Here is a 21,994-nt window from a genome sequence, read left to right as displayed (position 1 = left end):
TAATGCACAGGACATGACCAAGCAATCAGACCACTTAGCAAGGAAGTAAGAGGAAGGTGATTCTTGGCTCCCTCTCTTCCCTGTAATTCGGTTACGACTAGGCTGTCATTTAGCTCAGGCAGACTGACAGGACTTTAAAAGTAAGGAAGAAACTGCAATTACCCTTGGAGAAATGCAGTAAAATGGCAAGAGCCATCAGGCCGCTTGCGCGTCTACTCCAACACACCTGAAGTTAAGGAATGGCTTCATGTTACACATCACTGAGGCTGAAGAAAATGTCCTCAATCTTTTGATATGTTTTTTTTTTTGTTCTCCATATAGCACAATATGCTGTATTTTGAGGCTTGTAGATGCGATAAGACTCTCATTACATCATCAGTAGACTGCATGTCATGTACATCGGTGTGCTACACATCAAATACAGCCAGTATCTGGCATTTGATAAGGAGCCGATTCAAATACAGAACTATGTCTACCCGTAGGCAGACTCTGACACATCCTGTCCAGTTGATGATATTTTCTGTAGCAGATATGTCTTTGGAGCTTTCACATCACAGACTGGACCTTTCTAACTCCTTACTGTATATCTTTATTTCACTTCAATCTGTATTTTATTGATATCAGTGTCTAAGCTATGATGGCAAGCTCCCACTACATGGTACTGTCGGCACCCGATTAATGCATTTTGAGTAAAGAAAACGACACACTTTCAAGTCACAAGTAGAACATACAAACATCATACACATCCTGTTCAAACCAGAAAACGTACTCTTTACAGTGCTGGATGTGTTTGATGTCTGATGAGGACAAATGCCGGAATATCAGTTCAAAATTTAATACAAAAAAGGCACACCATATTACTTTAGATCTTGCCTAATAGTCACATTTTCTTTAAACGTAATCAGGTTTATGCTGTTGTACGTACAGTAATTGGTAGTGGCTAATGCAGCATGGCTTTCCATGTTATGGAATATGGAACCCAAATCATATGAATAAACTGTGTAAAATATATAAATGAACCAACAATGTAAGTAACTGAAGAACTTATTAAAACTTAACTCATTATTATGTCACTTTTAATTGTGAAAACATTTACCTAATTTGTTACAATTATTACATTTTTTCTCACATGTAACAACTGCCACCAGATGCAACAAATGTCAAAGTAATTCTGAATCAATGAATGCCATGTGCCTGGGAGTGAAGACTGAGAAATAAAATGTTTGCATTAATGATAATAATTAACCAACATTTTAATCTGACTTCCACAAATACCTATACAGACACAAGCTGTTGTGTAATTATCCAAACAAAGAGTTGCACTGTGTAAACCTGCTCTACAAAAGAAACTAGGACAGAAACAAAAACAAGCATGAAACTAAAACCAAATTATCCTCAAAGCTACACATACTGATGCAATAACGCAAGAGAACTAACTGTTCTGACAAGGACCAAATTAACTCTATTAAAAGTCTGATGAGGTCTCTATAGGGTATAAAGCTAGGTATTAATTTTCTAGTACAGTATGATCATGTCCAAAGACAGTTCTGGCTGTATTAATGAATTTCAGTTTTTTCCATAAACAAGAATTTGTCTGTGATAACTGACTCTACCAGGAAGAGGAGGGATCTCTAAGGTCTTTGTTTTCTTACCTCCAAATGTCTGTCACCTCTCACCATTCATGGTCCATTATGATGCTGTTCCCACAGCCTCGCACTGCGAATATCTGAATATTCAGTATATTAAGCTTAATTTCATGAACTGAATGTGTTCAGTTGGGTTGAGTGAGCGATTGATTATCACATATGCAAAGACAGCAAACACTAGTCAGTTGTGCCACTGGCAAGCTGACTGCCACTATCAGCCAGATGGACTCTGGAGTACTAGTTTGGGCTGACACCTGACTTGGCTTGGAGCATTGTGGCAAAATGCCTGCAAGCTACAGCTCAACTATTTATTTTAAGACATGACACCTTCCAAAGTGTTGTGTTGTGATGTTTCTTGCAGTCTGCCAGCTCATTAGTCAGCTGGAGGACAGGTCTGTCAGGCTTGTCTTGACATTTCTTTTTGAGCTGAGAAAATTAAATCATGACATGACAACGATTTACCTCCAGATTAATTATCTGCAATGTTGTCAACTTGAAACTTTGAGTAACTAAAGTGTGAGGAAAATGTGTTGCCTTTATTATTTGTTTTGAGGTTCACCTCCCATGATGAGCTGCAGCTTTGGACATAACACCTTATATGAAACCTTTAAACAACATATCATTTAAAATGTAATTAAATGGCATTAAAAACTATGGATTGAGACAGACTCCATACCCTTCATATTAAGGTATGTTAAGTGTCCAGTGTCTGTAATTCAGCATGCCCTGCAGCTGCTTCACAGTAAGGCAGTTATCTTCATTGGAAGGTTGCACTGTGAGGCAGCTACAGGGAGCTTTATTTTGCTTGAACAGAACACTGAAACTGCAAAGGATCCTTCGTCAGCAGCTGTTTGTTCTTGTACATTCAGTAGGCGATTTTGAGGGGGGATTGTGGGGGGGTGCCATCCCCCTTGTTAGCTAAATGACCAAAGTGCATGCCCCTTGTTAACCTGCCATCCCTCCCTCTCCATCCCCTAGTAGCAGAGAGTGTGCAAAGGCAAAGGGGTCGTTTAGTTGAATGTGTAAGTCTAGTCTGCCTGACTCATTGAAACGGAGGTTTGCGCAAGTTAGAATCTATGGCCCCGACCATGGCTCTGAAATATCAGTAGCCTAACTGCTTTGTATTGATAAATGCAGGGCGCTATCCATGGTGCTGTAATTGCAACTTTTTCTTCTGAGTCCTGCCCTTCTGTCACTTTCACATCAGATCTATAATATTATCGACTCTATATAGCTAGAGGGGATAGTATTAAAAAAAAAAAAAAGATTGCCTACTGTGTACATTATATTTAATAAGTTAATTCATGTACATTATCTTTAATCAATTAATTTGTTTATTTTTTAACCATCAACAAATTTGCAGGGAAAAGGGAAAGACAAGGTGGCACATGGAAATGACATGAGGAGGTATACGATTCATTAATAACAACAACAACAACAATAACAACAACAACAACAAAACAACCTCCCTGGTACACCCTATTCTAGTTGTGTAACTTTATCTGGTAACTGAAGTGCTCTAGAATCCTGCTGTGTCTCTGCCTAAAACTCCTCAGGGGGCGTAAGAGTCATTTTATGGTTTGGAACTGAGAGTGTAAGTGTAATATTAAAAAGTGATGCAGGACTTAGAGGGCGATCACTCAAACTGAGTTATGGATAGTGGATCTTTAATTCACTGACAAAGGAGGAGCAATATTTTTTATTTCCATTGACACTGTTCATATTGCACATTGGTGTGACATCCATCTATCCATCCATTCATTTTTCATACACGCTTATTCTTATAGTCATGGAGTTATAGGACCTTTTCCCAGTATGCATTGGGTGAAAGGCAGGTAATCACATAAATGTGGTGTGCATTCGCAAAGTGAGTGCTATTCACTGTTAACTTCAGTCCTTCAAACCATATGCATTTTTGCATTTATTTGCATGAAAAATGTGGTTCTCTCGTTCTTAGTCAAATGTTCTTTATTGCATTGTGTGGCACTTGTTACAATGTTACACAATGTTTGTTGCTTATTGTTGCGTTTCAGTATTAATTAATTTATCTTGCGGATATATGATACAAAAGTAACAGCAGCCAGTAGCTTTCTGTAGTGTCTGTGTAAGAGCATGACAAGTGCATTTCCTCATTGTCTATATGCATGTGACTGAGTTCGTGGATGGTGCCATCTGTGATGAGAATGGGTAGGAGGATCGTGAGCAGATAGGGGTGCTGTCATAATTTAACTAAAAGCAATTTGAATACTGTTGCTCCATCACAAAAGCAATCACCAAGAGCCACCTGATGAAATATTTATCAGGGATTTGAGGATTCAGGCTGTTTTAATTACCATTTGCTAAAGGGGAATCTCACAAGGTTTACCATGGCGCCATCGGTCCTGTCAGTCAGTGTTTGCTTGTCTCTGCTTACAGTGACATGTTTTGCTCAGTTTTTTGTGTGCGTTACAAGAAGAGCAACGTTGTAAACTAACACAAGAAACTTATTGGGTTTTGTTCTCATCAGTGTGAAGTCTTAGCCAAAAACATGGTTTTCCTTAACTTATAGTAGCCTATTATTAAATGGCATAGTACAACATACTGATGCATAAGTTACGGCCCCTGGTGGCGGTTTCACGAAGATAAGACTTGTGACTATGGCTTACATGCAGATAGACATCTCAATGTATCTGTTTCAAAAGCTGTATAATTATTGACTATCTTAAGTAGGACTCATTTGCTGTCATGTTGGATATATTGTGAATTAAAAAAAACATTGTCAAACTGCTCACCTCAATTCACTCTAGAAGAAAAAGTTTGCCTTCTGGAAGACTTCATTGATTACAGGGACATGTTAGTGTAATAGTTCACGAAGGGGGTAACAAAACAAAAAAAGAGCTGAGTTTCTGTGGCTTTGTATGGCGGGGCTTAGAACTTCTGCTAACCCGTCAGTCCACAGTGATCTCATGGGAAGGCGTATAAATGCCACGCCACTTTTCAGGACATTTTGCGTTTTATGTCTACATATTTTAAGCTTTTTGTTTGTCACTTAACAATCTGTTCTCATTCCCAACTCGTCACATATGGACATGTTTTAAACACATTAACGTTGTGAATTCAAACATAACTACTTGTTTGGTTTAAGAAAGGTCATGGTTTGGGTTAAAATAAGTGTTAACTTACGTAAGTTAGTTAAGTTGTCAACGTAAACAAGTCACACTGACTTTTGGTATCACGGGGCAAGGACAGAGGTCTCCTGGCTGAAAGTCCTGTGTTTGTTTGAACCATCTATCCACCCTGTGCTCCTCTCTACGCATCTTTCTTGCTCTTTATACTACATCACAATATTAGTCAGTAGACACTAAATGGTGTGAAATTACACGTACCAAGCAAGAAATAGTAGTTGTAACATGCATGATAACATGCAAAATAACTTAAGCAATCGGTGTGTTATTCACACGCCATTTGGTGATACCAGGCTCAGGATAGTTTCCTTGGTCAAAGGAAAATGACTGACGCTGTCCTCACCGATGTATATTTCGGACATGTTACTTCATTGAAATGCAGAACTCAATTAACTCTTTACTTTTGTGAAACTGTCTAGCTTGAATTACATTAATCAAAGAGCAAAAATACTAAAAACCTGCATACAAGCACTTTGTGAAACATTCCCGTCTGCTAATATAAGTTTTTCTCCAAGGGCTTTAAAATCTTGAGCTTCTGACACCATGTATCGTCAGACCCTCGATTCAAACAAAGGAAAAAAACTCCACAAATAAAACTTGAAGAATATCAGCACAGTAGGAATCTACGGTGGCCGACAGGGGCAAACGCCCTGCGACTTAAGAAAATGCGCTGCAAATACACACAACACAACCAAATACATAAACGCGCTGCAAATAAAAAAACGAAGTTCTCCAGGCTTCAAGAACAGATTTTGGACCCAACGGGGGGGAGAAAGAAATGTTAAGTCTATGTTTGAGATATGTTTTCTCTCGTTTGGTGGGTGTGTCTCGGCTCAGGTCACAGGTGATACTCAATCAGCAGAGACGTCTGTAAACTCGTGGTGATAAAACATTTAAAACAGCATCATCGTTTAACGTTGACGTTTGTTTAAGCCATATTACATGAGATGGTTTAATTTTGAGGTCTGAAAGGTGCATTACTGAAGTATAGGCCTCCTCAAGTATAACTTTGTGATTATACAACAACGGTTACCAACAAAATAAGTGATCAATCTGTATTCATATTGTGGAGCAATTCGCTCTTGAAATACAAAAAACAGACAGGATGTATAGTCCCTCCCTGTTTAGTAAACCAGCCAATTTACCGTGGGATTTATCAATCTGAATAAATCAAGCAAGCTTTTATTTTGAAAAGCCGAAGCTCGGGGACGGCACCAGCCGGTAGGGCATGAGACGGGAGCATAGACTTTATATTATTAATATATTATGTTATCAATAATAATAATATTAATTTAATATACAGTCTATGGAGTTCTGGCTGCAGCCATACCCGACTCTAATAAAAAGGCAGAGTGCTCTCTCCCCGTGGGGTCGAAAATCAAGCTGTTCCACTTAGCTGCTCCCTCTAGAGGTCTGGAGAACTTCCGTTGTGTAATCTGGATGCTGCGTTTTTTTTGTTGCATTCGTTTTCGGGGTTTGCGTGCTTTTCTTTTTGCATCGTTTCATATTTGCAGTGCGTTTATGTATTTAGTTGTGTTGTGTATATTTGCAGCGCATTTGCTGAATGCTGCTCATGTGTTGTCAAATTAATGAAGATGTTTTCTTCATTAGCTTGTGTTTTGTCTATTTGCGTGCGTTTTCTTAAGTTGCAGGGCGTTTGCCCCCGTTGGCCACCGTAGGGATCCCTTCAGACATGCAGCATGTCTAACGTAGAGAGTCGGCAGAAATCGCAGTTCTGGAATCACAGAGACAGAATTAAATTATACAACCAATAGGGGTGTGCAAAAAAATCTATTCAAATTCGAATCGATTCATATTATTATTTTCTTATTGTACGTCTACTGCAATCACATGTGGAAAGTAACTATTTACATACTGTGAATTGTTTTTTGAATTGAGAATCATTTTTTAATCGAAAATCGATTTGGAATTGAATCTAGAGCCTAAAAAGCGATATTGAATCGAATCGTGACATTTTCTGAATCGTGCACCCCTAACAACCAATGACTTCAACGTAGAAATGTGCATGGTGATATAAATACAGAATGAGAATTAACAATATACAGCCACAAACAAGATGGCAACGCTACACAGTAAGACCAACTACTCTGTTGGAGATCAAAGCTGAAGGGGATGACACAGGGAAGATGTAAAGTGTGTTGGTAAATGATTGATGGGATACAAAGAGTATGCAATTCTATTCTAATAACATTGTTTAGGTTTTTGTGTAATGCAGTACATTTAAAACTAATTGATACGTCCTATAGATGAATAAGACACGGACTCTCTTAGCTTGGAAATTACATTTCTTGTATCAAAGTAAATGGTAAGAGATGAAACAGGTTCCAGGCTGAACTTCTTGTCAAACAATGGTAAGGTGATCAAAGAGGTTATTTGCCGCAAATTCTCTGAATTCCAGATTAGCACCGTGGAGTTTAGTACCATTTGCATAACCTCTCATTGAAATTCAGACTAGATATGTTCTAGCCTCAAAGGAACTGTCTGGTCAAGGTTTCTCAGTGAAAAGGTTCCTCTTGAGGGATTCGCTCTGCCATGGGTGTATGCAAAACTGTCCCCTTAGGTACAGCTTGTAGCGACCTGGATTTTCCCGCGATTACTTAAGCCCTATGGCTAATTACCTTTTCAGATGAAAACATACGCCTCCTCATTAATTCAACACACCACACTCTGTCATAATTACTGCCAAATGAGTTGTTGTTATCGCTTTAATTTAAATTAGTGGCTGCCTTAAAAGAATTTCCATGCATGTTTGTGCATGTAGTAAAGTAAAAGGAATTGGTAAAAACACAGCAAATGTATCCTGCAATTGTAATGTGTTTCTTTTTAGGAATATCAGATATACTTACATGTATATAAATCTGAGTTTTGTAAATCAGATATATGATATGAGTGATTTGTAAATATATGGACCAGGAAAATCATTTTCAGTGTTTCATGGCATAAGATTCATAAAGTCACTAGCCATGGAATTTTGATACTACCCAGTAGACTGTCAGTGAAGGACAACGTTACCTTTTCTGACATAAAGACGGACATAACCTCTCTCCAAATACAGGACTCTAGTCAGTTATCATTACAAATAAATGACATCCCTTCATTGGAACAATCAGTATAATAGCTTCTGTATCTGATGTTCTAATCAGAAGCCTGTCAATCATCTTACAAAGATAATACGCCTTACACCACTGTATAGCATCAGCAATCCTTAATCAAATAAGTGTATAAGTGCTTTAATGCCATGTCGTTTAGTGGAGTATTATTATATGTACATATAGAATAACAGAACAGTCAGAAATATACATGCATAATTTGCTTTCCATCTTCCTTTCCCATCAAGTAAGCTACCTACCACTCAATCATTGTTGCTGCCTTACCGCTCTGTGCCATCTCACTACTGCCAGAGATGATGAGTGGGTGAGAAGCAATAATTAAAACAAACAGGCATTTCACACATGTAATTCAGAAGCAGAATGTGTTGATTTAAACAGCTGAAGCTGTTGTGTACTATATTTGAAAAATGTTTGGGAAAAAATGAATAATCCTGACCTTGTCTTAAATTTTAAAACAGCCACACAAGGGTAAATCTGTGGCGAGCCAAGAGAGAGAGGTAGGAAATGATAAACCGCAAAGGGCACATGCTTGGATGTTTTGCGTCCGAATGCTGTTGAGACGGCGCGGGGTGAGTCCGGATGGGAAGCAGATAGGGAGAAGGTCTGCATATCAGTTCTGGCTGCTGCCCAGCTCCCTTTGACATGTCTTATTAGTCAGGTCTTTAAAAGCCCTGGCCTGCCTTCCCAGGCACACTCTTCCCCAATATCCCTGATTAAAGTGCAACTGACGCTCCCAGTGTAGAGCCAAGTTGGCCACACAGCGTTTATGTTGGGTCATGCTCATTACTCAGACACACTGCCAGTGCCACTGCGACTGGAAGAAGCACATAATGCAAGAAATCGCCCGCCAAGAGATTTGGGAACTTTGAATTTAATATGGGACAGCAAAAATTAAAGTAGAAATTGTTCTCCTTTGACACAATCCGTCATTCTGCCTTCTTAATATGCATTTGGGCACTCGACAAAGGGTGCAGGAGATTTACTGTATAAGTGGAGCTGGATGCAATTGACATTTGTTTTGTTAAACCATGCAATAACATCAGCGGGCCCTAACTTTCATTTGCATGTATATAGTTAACATGAAAATAAAAGGATGTAGATGGTTTTAGCTGCACATTGTGCCTGCTATAGGGTTAACCTATATTCCAACATCCATAATTTAATTTCAGTGATGTCAACTAATGAAAAATAATAAAAGAAAAAAAAGAGCTATGTGCTATTGCTAAATCCAAAGGTGTAGGTTTGGGTCCAGGTGTGTGGGGAATGTTTTTTTTTTATCTGAAAACGTGCAGAGAAAGTGAAGGACTGCTGAAAGTAGTGCCTGCAGGGGATAACACCCAGAGCAACAAAATACAGAATGTATTGCACCCTCTGGTCATTGTTAAACTGATGTTTAGTGTTAGGGTTAGGGTGACTGAGTACTCTTTCAGTCGATTAGTTGGTAGACAGATCCAGCTTGTCATATTTTACAATTTGCTGTTTTTCTGCTGGTTTATATAATTGTACATTGAATATATTTGAGAACCTTGGGCTGTAAGTTTTGTGTTTTATGACATGTTTTAAAGTAAACAAATGATTGATTACAATAATCATTAGTTGCAGCACTAATCTGTACTGACAGCAGTGAGCGGACATGATGCTCTGAAACAAACTGTAACAGCAGTGAGCGAATACTGTACACTGCAAGCTTTCTGTCTCATTTCCATTGTTCCACACTTTTTCAGCCGCCACCTTCATTAGTTGTGTGTGTGTGTGTGTGTGTGTGTGTGTGTGTGTGTGTGTGTGTAAGCAAACCGGGGCTGAGGAACGTGTTGAGCATTGAGTAACATTTCATGGCCCATTTGCTGTGGTCTGCGGAAGCTCCTTTACTGTATGCACCGTAGAGTGGGAGGAGGTTGTGATGAGCTGACGGAGGCACCCATTGGTGCGTGAAGGGGGCCTCAATCCTGCGCTGTACTTTTTTGTCTTTCCCCAGTTTTCTCTCTCACTTTTCCTTCCTTTAAACCAGCTTCCCTAGTGGAGCTTTTTTATGTATTTATTAGTGTGTGCGTGCATGCGTGCCTGCGTGTGTGTGTGTGTGTGTGTGTGTGTGTGTGTTGTGCCAGTGACCTGTAATCAAGAGTCACTGCACATAAAGGGACCTCCAGTCATTAAGGAATTAGTGGGAGGCTAACGGCTTGTTTAGAGAATCAATTAGTTTAAAATGTGGACATGTGGGCTCATTTTCACACACAGCTGTACGAGGAATGTCAAGGTTGTACATTCTGCCTCTGAAGTTAACTGACCCTTTATGGCTCTACGACTAGTACGGTCCTTGGAGGCCTCTTCAATCGCAGTCAATGGAAGTTAGTCTTAAAGACCGAGTAAAGCAGCCGTTAGTGCATCTTTAGCATCCGTGATGTGATATATTTCTGGGTTATATGGAATCCGTGGGCAGGTTATAATTTCAGGAAAGATTTGATCAGATTTGATTGCTTAAACGTGGGCATTTTGGAGTCTCCAAAGAACCACGCCGATTCCTCTCTTCCATTGTACAGGACTGTGTTGTGGTATCAGGAAGTGGAAAAGGAGGAATGAGTGAATCAATTCTAGCCACTTTGACTGCAACAGCAGCACTTTTGAAAATGTAACACATACTCACACTTACACATGCAGCTGGGAAGTCCTCCTCTCGGGATGAGCTGTCTGAAAACAAACTGATGGTGTTTAGCTTCACACCCCCTCAGACACGTCCATGCACACCGCTCTGCTGAAGGGCTGACTCGTAGGCTCCGTGTCATTGATGCCCGCCTAGCAACATCTGTGCTGACTACCCCCGCATGCTAGAGCAGCATACATTTGGAAAACAACATTCACACAGTCCCGCACGCACACACAGAGTCACAGTTTTTAGAGCACACGCGATTACGGTTTAGCTCTTTCAATTAATGGAGGGTCTTTAGAGTTAATTTGTGGGTTTATGATTTCACACGTTCATGTGGTGCAATTTGTAAACCATTAGTGAGCCATACACTTTTTGCATTACCCCCTGTGGACCTGTTAATGCAACACGGTCTCACGGCAGTTCGTGTAATTGTCACATTATTTTTGGGTTGATTAATGTTGATCATTTTGTCATCGGTCATCAGAGTGTAGCCTTCTGATGCTGATGTTAAACAATTTTATATTTATGAATCTCTTTTCCACATTCTAATGTTTTCATTTATTCAGTTTTGTACCTACAGTAATATTTCTTCTTATTGTAATTGTGAACTGAGTTGTTCTTTTTGTTTTTTCCCAGTTGGCTGTATTCTTGATTATGTCCTATTTGCAAAATGATTTATTTTATCTGCTACTACTACTACTACTACTACTACTACAACCACAACATCCACCACGTTCATAACCGTGACCACTACACATGCAACGGTTCGTATGATATCTTACGAAGGTATGCACACATTTCAGTGCGTTATCTTACGAATGTCCAGCAACACGAGCGATCAGTGCGCCTGCGCAGGCCCCTGCACTGCAGAATCTGTTTAGACAACACAATTACGTGTTAAGGTTTAGCAAAAGTTTGTGGTTTGGGTTAATATAAGTGTTGGTTACCTAACTTCTTACATGTGTGGCTTTAGTCAAGTATGCAAGTTATGTAAGAACATGTACTAAGTTCAAATAAATACACGTTGACTTTTGCTTTGACACAGGACACGAACAGCGGTCTCCTAAGTGAAAGTCCTGTTTGTTTGAACCATCCATCAACTTTGACCTCCTCCCTACGCAGACTTTGTCACCCTTTATACTACGTCACCTGACATTTACTGTCATCCCCCCCTGAGTTTACTGTCATAGAGAAGGAAAGAAACCAGAAAATCTTCACATTTAAGATGCTGGAATCTAATACTACTACTAATACTTTTTTTTTCTTCATAAAAAATTACTCAAACTGGGCGCCTGGGTAGCTCATCTTGTAGAACGCGCACCCATATATAGAGGTTTAATCCTTGATGCCGCGGGTTTGACTCCGACATGCGGCCCTTTGCTACATTTCATTCCCTCTCTCTCTCTCCCCTTTCATGTCTCAGCTGTACTATGCAAATAAAGGCCTAAAATGCCCAAAAAATAATCTTAAAAAAAAAGACTTAAACTGATGAATCCATTATCATAATAGTTGCCGCTTAACGTAATAGTTGACAACTAATCGATGATTTGAATCGATTAATCTTTGCAGCTCTAGCTGCCACTGTGATGACTTAGGAGTAGTAGAAAACATGGTACCTGAATGGACCCATTTTACCAATCTTCATAATATTCAAAGTCTTTACCATTACTTTATGATAACACATTCAATTCACAGTTATAATATGTGCAATGTATTATTACCAATTGTGATGATATTCAAGTAAAAGTGAAGACAAGATAATAATGGCAAGGGAATAACTTTGTAGTTGGTGGCAAAAGTATGAAAAATACAACAGCTCTCTGGGAGCTGAGATTTATCGTCAGTGGCAGTAAGTACTTTGTACAGCCACACAGCACTGTGGAAAATGGTTCTACTGAAACGGTTTCCACAGCATAAACACTGGATCTTTACATCAAATATGCATCACAGCCTGCTTTAAATATAGATGGACCAAAATGAGTAATAGATCTCTAGACTTCTACGAGGAAAGAGGACAATAGGGGGTTGAGAACTAGACAAAGACAAGTAATTACAATTATTCCCAGTAACTCGGTCATGGTTCGTTTCAATAATTCAGAACATGAATAGCGAGCCTACAAATTGATTTTATATTTAATAATAGACAAACATATAAATGCGGAAAGCAATGTTACAGAACAATAGCAGTCAATAACTTATGTATGAAAAAATAATATCTGTAATATTTTTGGGGAATACTGTGTGATATCCACGGAGGCAGATAAAACAGAACTCAAAATGATTTAATAAGTAATAATTCCCAACTTAATTCACGGGTTTACAGGCATACAATAAGTTTAATGAGAATATAAGAAAAGCAACATTTTAGTGGGAGTCTGTTGCACCTCCTCTTCAATACATTATGCTTCAGTGTGCCATAATACGGTGACTTGAGAGGATCAAAGTGTTTGGCTGGGAGAGAGGCCTACTTTTGAACCATAATGCTTCTAAAGCCCAGGGAGACATTAGCATTGTCTGCCTGTGGCACAGTTACTGTCTCCTTAGCTGCTCATAAAAGCGTGAAGGCAAAAAGAAACACAACTTCGGAAGGGCACTGGCATACTGTAAAATGAAAATCCATAAAGGAATTTATGGGATTTGGCTCTTTTAGACTCCTTTTAACAAATTAAAGCTGCTGTGGGCAAGTAACATAGAAACATCCACAGATGAGGAAGGAAATGTTTTGCAATTCTCTGATCAGATTTTTTTAATTACTGATTGTACTGTGCACTATGGTGCACACAGAGGTGTCACTAAAAGGAAAGAAGAGCAGTAAAAATCCCTCAGATAAAAGTCAGTTTAAGTTTCAAAAGATGGCCTATTCTCCTTGGGAAGGCTGTTTTTAAAGCTTTGGGGACAAAATGGACCAGGCTAAGGCATAGGAGATAAAGATCCAGGATGAGGCAGGGTGCCAGTCATTGTCAGTTCAAGCACAATCAGGTACCTGTGGCAGAGATCCAAAGAAGCAAAAAACGAATCCAGCAGTGCAGCATGGGGAGTTGAGAGAGAGTTTTTTTCTTATTGCAAATATCTTCTGACAGTTAGGAGCTTCAGTATGCCACATAGCATGTAGGTTGCACCTGCACCAACTAAAGCTCTCACACAGGATACACATGATCTGCAACATAATCGCTTTGTGTGAGCAATTGCTGTCGTATCCTATGGCGATGCCAAACATCCAGGTAGAGCTACGTTGAGCATTGCTCCCTGCTCAGATTGTATCCAAAATACAGACAATTTCAACTTTGACCCGTTTGCTGTTGACCTTTCAATTGCACACTTGGGATGAAAGCTTTACATGGCGTAACCTGCATGTGTCCAGAGAGAAGCGAAAATAATTCAAAAGGTTTCATGCACCAAAACCCTTCTTGATAGCTGGGTTCTTACATGTCTTCTTCTTAGGAAGATAACTGCCTGTGCCTTCTTCTGTCTTAAAAACTAAAAATACATTGCGTTTCAAATGCCTGTGTGCTTTCCTGCTCCCTGGTGCATATGTGACATGACCGAATGCTACTCTTTTCCAGTGTACTATGCTATGTGCTCGATCTCGCGGCCGCTCTTTCCATTACCAACAAAGATATGCATGGGACTTTAAGCAATGTGGGATATTGCAAAGTAAAGATACCTTTAAAACAAGTAGTCCCTTAAAACATGACAACCAGTGGAAGATGCACCAATTTGTCAAGCTATGTTAGATAATTTTTTTCCACATAGTGGCAACATCGTTGGGCACCCATTTTAGGGCGGAATATGTAAATGATGCACTCACTGCTAAACAAGCCTGAAAGCTACAGATTTAGTGCGTGAGCCAGCCTCATCGGAGCTTATCAGTACAAAAATGGAAGTAATAGAAAAAGAAATCATGTCCAAACAAAGGCATGCCTGACTGTGATCACCTGGAAACTTCAAATCAGTTCAAATGCATTGCTATCCAGTGTAACGGTGGTGAAAACAGAATGATATGAAATGCTACTGAGATTCATGACGCGTCACTTCTCCAACTACGTTACCAATTTCTCTTCTCAAATTTATGCTGAAACCAGCTGCTGCATGCATTTTCACACAGTCACACAGCGCCCATGTTTTCCAGTTTAAATCTTAAAAGCAGAGACCAGAAATGTAATGATTAATCATAATTTTCACATGTGAAATATTACAATTTACATGCACCCTTTGTTCATATGATAGACACTTAACGTTAATGTAGCAGGCAGAGGATGTCATTGATGTCTCAAAAGAGCCTAGATTAGTATATAAGTGAATAGTAATGGACAGATCACAAAGTGAAATAAGGATTGGCCTTGTGATGTTTTTACTTTTGAAAAAGCAGAAACAGCAGAAACTTCTCCACAGCGTGGTAGATAAGCTCCAGCATCATTCATTCCCACCCAGACTGCTTATTTGGAAAATAAATTAAAGTGTCTGTCTTGTATTTTTCTTAGTTTGACCAGATGATATTCATTTACATATTTGGCTGTCTCCACCGTCAACAGACAATTCAGTGTGAGGAATTAATAATGTCCTAATGCTGAGAGGCACAAAGAGAGGCTGATAGCATTCCTGATGAGCTAGCTGTACCTTGCAACTACACGGATGGCCGCTGAATAGCAATAGCATGTTTTGTTCACGGAATCTGACATAAAGAGTGTTCTGCATCAATGACTTTGTCCAACAAGCCAAGTCAGGCTGTGTGATATGTATGCATCTTTTTACATTGCATGTCCTTTTTAGATCTGCACTGAATGTTAAACAAATATACGTGCAATGTCAAACTGGTATAAAATCTCTTATCTTGCTGTATCTGTAGTGTTTTCTCTCTGTCTCATTCTGTCCCTTCTCCCTTCCTCATGTACAGCTATGCGACACACACGCACACACACACACACACACACACACACACACACACTCTGCACGAGGCCAGATTTGTGCCTTGAAAATTTGATAGAATCCACTGAAATGGTTAGGACTTAATATTGGTTAATTAATTCATTGGACCTGGGCAGGGAACTGCCCAGACCAGAGGTAGACTGGAGATGAGGTGGTGGCAGCGGAGGTGGTGGTGTGGTGGTGGTGGTGGTGGTGGCGGAGTGAGGGTTGCTGAAGGGTTTAAACTGAAAGTGGAATGAGAGGAGTAATCCACTGAGTGCCTATAATGTAATGAGCCAGCCACGCTTAATGGAGTCCATTCTGGGGGTGGGGGGAGGTACGGGAAAGGAAGGAAGGTGCTGGCTCTGGAGGTGCAAGGAATGAAAGGTGAAAATGTAACTCCTGCTTCCTACATTATCTCCAGACCAGACAAACATGCTCTCAGCAGCTGTTTGATATAAATACATTACTACAACTTTGCTGATTTGTAATGCTGTACTGCATCATGGAAGCGTATTACAGTAAAGCTCGAGGCTACAAATAACACAATTTTTCTTTTTGAAAACAGAACTGGTGTTAATGCTTTCAGAGTGGCTTTATCTTAGCCCTGTGGTTCAGGATAATTTCTGAATTGCCAAGCTGCGTTAGACTGTTTCCATTTGACTTTGAAATCTCTGCTTTCTCACATACATACACACACACACACACACACACACACACACACACACACACACACGCACATGCTCACAAACGCACACTATTCCCCCTTCCCAGCGAGCATATATCTGCATTTCATTGACACAGTCGGCCCTCTTTTAAAAAATTCTGTCCTGAATTCTCTTATGTTCCCCTAAAATAGGATTTCTCGACTCAGAATGCCATTATAAGATAAGTTTAATAAAAATAGTACATCTTAGTATTTTATATTAGTGACATATTTTTTGGGGTTGCTTGTACCGATGACTCTTATTTCTAAATCCGCGTGGTTGACTCGTCTCCTGCTTTGCTTCTCTGGGAGCTTCTCTTAGAGTTAATTTGGGATCAAAAAGCTATTAGGGTATCAGTCGTTTCCTGTTTGCATCTGTTTGCCTTCCCTTCCACTTCCACTCAGTTCCCCAAATTAAACAGAGCAATTTCTTACCTGTGGTAGCTACGTGGCAGCTAGCTTTGCTTTATGTGGTTTCAAGATGTTGATATCACTGCATCTGGAATTTCTGATGCCAAACATTATTTTTAGGCTCTATTTGTGTAATGAAAGCGGTTCAAACCAATGTCTGTCTGTTAATCAGGTTAACCGGAGCATTATGTCTGGTGGGATGTGTTGCTTTTTCAGCTTTTTGAGTGATAGTACCAATGTGAAAAGGCTTCCTTTCTCCCTTTTCACTAGGCCCATTCCCAAAATGAATAGTGTTTTGTGTCTGCTTAATCCTTCATTTCAGTGTAATGTTGTAGGTTATTGTTTTAGTTTATTTGTTACTTTATTATTTGACATAGGCCTGTTCAGTAGGTTTTATGGGCTCATAGTGTTTTGCTATGGTTCTGCCTGTGATGTGGGGGGTAGATCAGCTGTTCACCAGCTTAATTGAGGAGGGTGCATGCAGGTTTGCCTCATTAGGTCCTTTCTGTAGGGAGGGGCTGGGCAATCCTAAAGTGTAGAGCAATAGGTAAAACCGTTTTTGCAGCAATTGACATTTTGATATTATGTTGGTGCTTGTGGTTTTGTAAGCACATGTGTATTTATATATGTATATAACTAGGAATGTCAGCAATCACATTTATCTACATGGTATGGTATTTTCTACATTCAAGTGTCTTATTTTTCTTCAGTTTGGCTCACACTCTAACCACCAGTACAGGTGGTAGGTGCCAGTTGAGTGAGGCTGGGTTAAAAGGGTTTGAGGAGAAGGGCAGCGAGAGGGAAGGAATGGGCAGCTTGCAGAGAGGTTGCTGGTTTTGTTTGTTTGAGGGTATTTTGCCCTAAAGTGAATTACTTTTTTTATTGTTTTGGTTTGAGTGTGTTTTGGTGTTATTTTGTTAATAAATACACAAATTCTGCAATTTAAAAGCCTCCTCTCCAGTCTTCAAGCGTGACAACCAACTGTATAGATATCTCAAAATCAAACTATCTACATGGCTAGATTCCAACAAGAATAAGTAGTATTTCTGTACATGGGAAGTGGATTTCTCTTGTAAATAACGTTTTTTTTTTTTTCTTTCTTCAAGATCTAGTCACTGGTTAAGGTTAAAAATGAAATGTCAAGGATGTGCATTGGTGCAGTTGTGACACTTGCTCTGCTTCCAACGCCTCCTCAAGAGTCAGGGGTTGCATTATTCATTTCTCCCTTGTTCGTGTCATATCTGTTGCTCCTGCTGTTCTGTTGTTTTGTGTTTCTTGTCGCCTGTGTGTACATACCTGATGATCTGTCGCTCTAGCAGGCTGCGGTGTTTCATCCAGGTCAGCTGCCATCTTACCCTGCTGTTTACACGGCCTGTTAAAAATCTCTTAATTGGCCTGCTTTTTTTTAAAGTAAATAAGTGTGTGATTTAAGGTCAGAGAGACGGAGTGTCACAAGAGTCTCATCTGTTTGTTTGGCACTGTGTTAAGGTTTGGGGAGGGGAGCACAAGACCAGACGCATAGCCAGATGTGACGAGTGCTCATGGCTGTGACACAAGTGACATTGGAGAGAGAGCGCATGGCTTATTTGCTCCAGCTCTTGTACCAACGGTTAAACACAAAAGAGGTTGTGGGCATGTGCAGCGTTGTTTGTGTGTCATTCATACATGCATATCCGAACATTTCAAATGCACATCTTCTATTTCAGTCACAATGAGTATTACAGTACAAGCCATGGGCAGGAAGAGTAAAGTGAAATGCTTCTCACATCTGTATAAATTGGTTGTCGCGGATGCTTCGCAGCAAACATTTTTGGAGGGTCTTTGCTGCACATGGGTTTTTGGGAAGCTGCAGGCTCAGGTGGTCACCATGTGAGGATGATTTCAGAGGGCCAGCAGTTAACTGCCAAACTAACTGTGCTGCAGTCACACAGGCACAATGAAATGTTGTGTGACAAATTAACTGCATTGGAAAATAAAACATTGGTATGTGATATTAATTTGAAAAGAAAACAGCTGTGGCTGTTGTAGCTGCAGTATGGCCAGGGCTTCTTATTTTAGTTTGTTAGCAGCAATCCAGTCATTAATCATTTATTTGAAAAGGTCGATTCACCAAGACAGCAACTGGAACTACACTCTAAAAGAATTGGTCCTGAAAGAAACTGAAGAGTTTTTATTGGGAACATTTATGTATTTCTGGATTATTATTATTGGGCTTTGTTTCTGGTAAGACGTTGCATATTAGCTTTTCAAAAGCCTGTCATCATGACACAACTTTGAGAGCTACACATGACATTTGTCTCGCCTTCATTGAATTGGAGCAAAAAGCAGAAAAGCTTCTTTTTTTTGTCACTGGCTTGAATGTATCCTTTTTAAATATCAAAAATGAGAGATGGATAGCAGGTTTAAAAACAATCAACTTTGCAGAAATGGGGGTAAAAATCTGATTTAAAAAAAAATGCTCTCCACAACACACTCTGGTACATAATGATTTCAGTCACTTTAGAAGGAAACAGGAACTTTTGGGTGTTTGAGGACAAAAATATATCTTTTCAAACAATCTGTTTTTGATCTGAAGGACAGTTTACTGATAATTTGTATGGCTAATTTTTTTTCTTCTCTCTGTCCCCTTTTGTTTCCTCTTCTCCTTCCTGTATTTCCTTCACTCTTGTCCACTACCCCGACTTGGTCCTCTCCATCCCATTCTCCTTCTGTCTTTTTATCTCCATGCTCTCTGTCCATCTAAACAGGTCCCCCACCAGTTGGGTGCGCTGACCTTCTACCGCTATGAGCAGCCTATCGTAGACTACTGCCAGGCCCATCAACCCCTGCGGCTCAACATGGGCTACGAGGGACCCCCACAGGGCCTGGAGGGCCTGGAGGACCTTGGCCCGTGCGATAGGGGTACTATACAGACAGTGGCGCTGCCGGCCGTGCCCTCTGCCACCATTATGGGTGCCCCTGTGCCAGGGCCTCGCTCTCCTCCACCCCCCCTCAGACCACCGACTGAAGGTCCCAGCAGTGGTCCTTTCCCTCCCACCGAACGCACTGGCACACTCAAATTCGGACGCTAGCGAGCCGAGTCTGGTTGTGAGAAATGGGGCAAGGGCCTCTGATTCACCGTGACTTTGTAATGAAGGGGCAGGCATGCTGGTTATTCAGTGGGGCCTTGTTTTCAGAACAAGAGTATGTGAACTAAAGGACAACATTTTTTTCTAATTCTGCCTGGAGGGATATGGCATCTGAAACACACAGTCTCCCTAATATACACTAAAGGGGAGACATCCTTGAAGATCATTTTCATTTATTTGTTCCCCAAAGCACCTCATATAAAACTTGTTTCTACTGAATCATGGGAGAAAATCCAGCATATGACAAAAAGTATTACCTTGTTTCCAAATCAGTTTGTTTGCCATATCCCATCATAGGGCACCGGTTCGCAGCAGTCCACGTGCACTGAGTCAGGAGTGAAAGGGAAAGTGCAATAAACACGAGTTCTCAATCACAAAAAGTGAGAGCAGTAACATAAAAAATAAAAGAGATGGAGCTGGGTATCATGTGAAGAGCAAGGGGCTTCTTACTGTGATTACTATTACAATATTTAGTCAGTACTTGTTAACAAAAGCAAATCCATATCATTATTTCATATAGGTGAGTCATTCTCTCAAGACAATTTATCTTTGTCTTACTTTCTGTTGTTTTGTTTTTTTTAGATGTGGGACTTCATGCTGAATTCCATTAATGTGCATGTAAAACCAAAGAGTTTACTTGTATTTTTCCTTTTATGCACATGAGCTATTTTAGCTGAGGGCATTCTTAAAATGCCCATTGGTCTACTAAACTGGCCTCTGCCAACTCACATTCACAATTACAAACAAATCCCCTGGTAGTTTCAAATGAACTGGGCTTGTCTTTTCAGATTAGCAAATTAACCATGCGATACATACAAGGTGAGGAAGTGAAAATGAAATTTAATTTCGAAGATATTTATCATAATGATTACCTGGTCCTCCCAACATCAATTTAATTGCCATCCTTCATAATCTTGGTGACGCTATGCATAGCAACAACTACACAAACACTTTAGAAGAGATATTATGGCATGTTCCATAAACTCCTTCCACATACAGAGGCCCTTTTCACAGCAGAATGGCAGATCTTTGTATATGATTATATCCCAGCTGAATGATTCACTATGCTTTAAGGAGGTAATCATGGGGAATTGATGTGGTGAAATAAGTACATTTGAATGCAAAGTATTGTACATATTCTTACGAAAGGTCCACTTTACTAAAGGTCAAACCACTCTCACTGCCCCAAACAGTCATTTGAAACATTGTTGAGTCAATGTTTGACTTTGATCACACTGGACAATTTCGAGAGCACTGACTTGCTGGGTTTGGTAAAGCTCCCATGTCCCTTCCACCACAGAAAACAACAGTGGCTAGTGGGGACATGTTGAATCAGCACTTTGACTTCTCTTTCACCTGCGTATGAACCCATGGACTGTACTGGGAATATTGCCTGACATCTTTATTTTTTTTCCAGAAAAAGCGTGCCTGTAGTGCTGGACTTTATTGCACTTGGTAACCCTTTGGCCAGCGTGTCGAGCACTCTTTCTCACTGACTTGTGGAGCTGATGATGACTTCAGATATGGCTTTGATGGACTGTCAAATATATCCGGCTTAATCCAAGCAGTGCACCTGGGGCCGTTTTCTACATGTCAGTGGTCATACTCGGGGGAGTTGTGGAAACTGTGCTTGGTCTCCCCACTGTGCAACTGATTGGTCCGCAGAGGAAATTGCGAGGGGCCAAAAAATACCCCGGAATGTGTGTGTATCTTCAAGATAAAAGAACAAAATCTTTCTTTTATTATTTTGTCTTTTTGGCTTGGAACATAAAGAGGTGTTCAAAGATGATGTCAAGAAATTCTATAAGACTAATCAAAGGACAAAAATCGAATAGAACTTATTTATCGTGTAAATAGTGAATCTTTAAAGATGAAAGGAAAAAAAAAAAAAAAAGTATGAACTTCACTTCTTCTGAAACACAAACTGCTTGTGAACAGAAGAGGAGCCTTATTAGCTCTCCAGTGGGAATCTGTTACCAAGATAACTCGGTGAAGAGGTTCCTACTGTAACGCTCCTGTTGTTTCGATGATGAATATTTTTCTATCTGCTCCCGCCACTATTCTACCATTAAACACACATTATGTTACCGAGGTAATTTCTCAAATCCAATAATTTTACTGAATCACTGGAAGATTGGGAACCTTGTTATTATGATATAGTTCAAGTGTCAAACCTCATAGAGAGCCACATTTTCTGTTCTGACTTCAGACATGTTTCATCTTGCAGGAGGTGGCCGCTCCATTGTGTTGTTAGGTACA

General features: G+C 40.0%; 1 protein-coding gene across 1 annotated transcript in view; it reads left to right on the top strand.

Annotated features, from left to right (window-relative positions):
- Window positions 1-20,063, top strand: part of LOC144531400 (leucine-rich repeat transmembrane neuronal protein 4) — a 109,857-nt gene extending 89,794 nt beyond the window's left edge. The window contains exon 3 of the mRNA XM_078271504.1: window positions 19,355-20,063. Within this exon, the coding sequence (XP_078127630.1) occupies window positions 19,355-19,678 (324 nt within the window). The 3' untranslated portion in view covers window positions 19,679-20,063. The remainder of the gene's footprint in view (window positions 1-19,354) is intronic.
- Window positions 20,064-21,994: the final 1,931 nt, after the last annotated feature.

This window comes from Sander vitreus, chromosome 16, assembly GCF_031162955.1.
Source record: "Sander vitreus isolate 19-12246 chromosome 16, sanVit1, whole genome shotgun sequence".
Taxonomy (NCBI): domain Eukaryota; kingdom Metazoa; phylum Chordata; class Actinopteri; order Perciformes; family Percidae; genus Sander; species Sander vitreus.
Note: the sequence above shows the minus strand (reverse complement) of the source record. Positions and strands in the feature narration are given on the sequence as shown.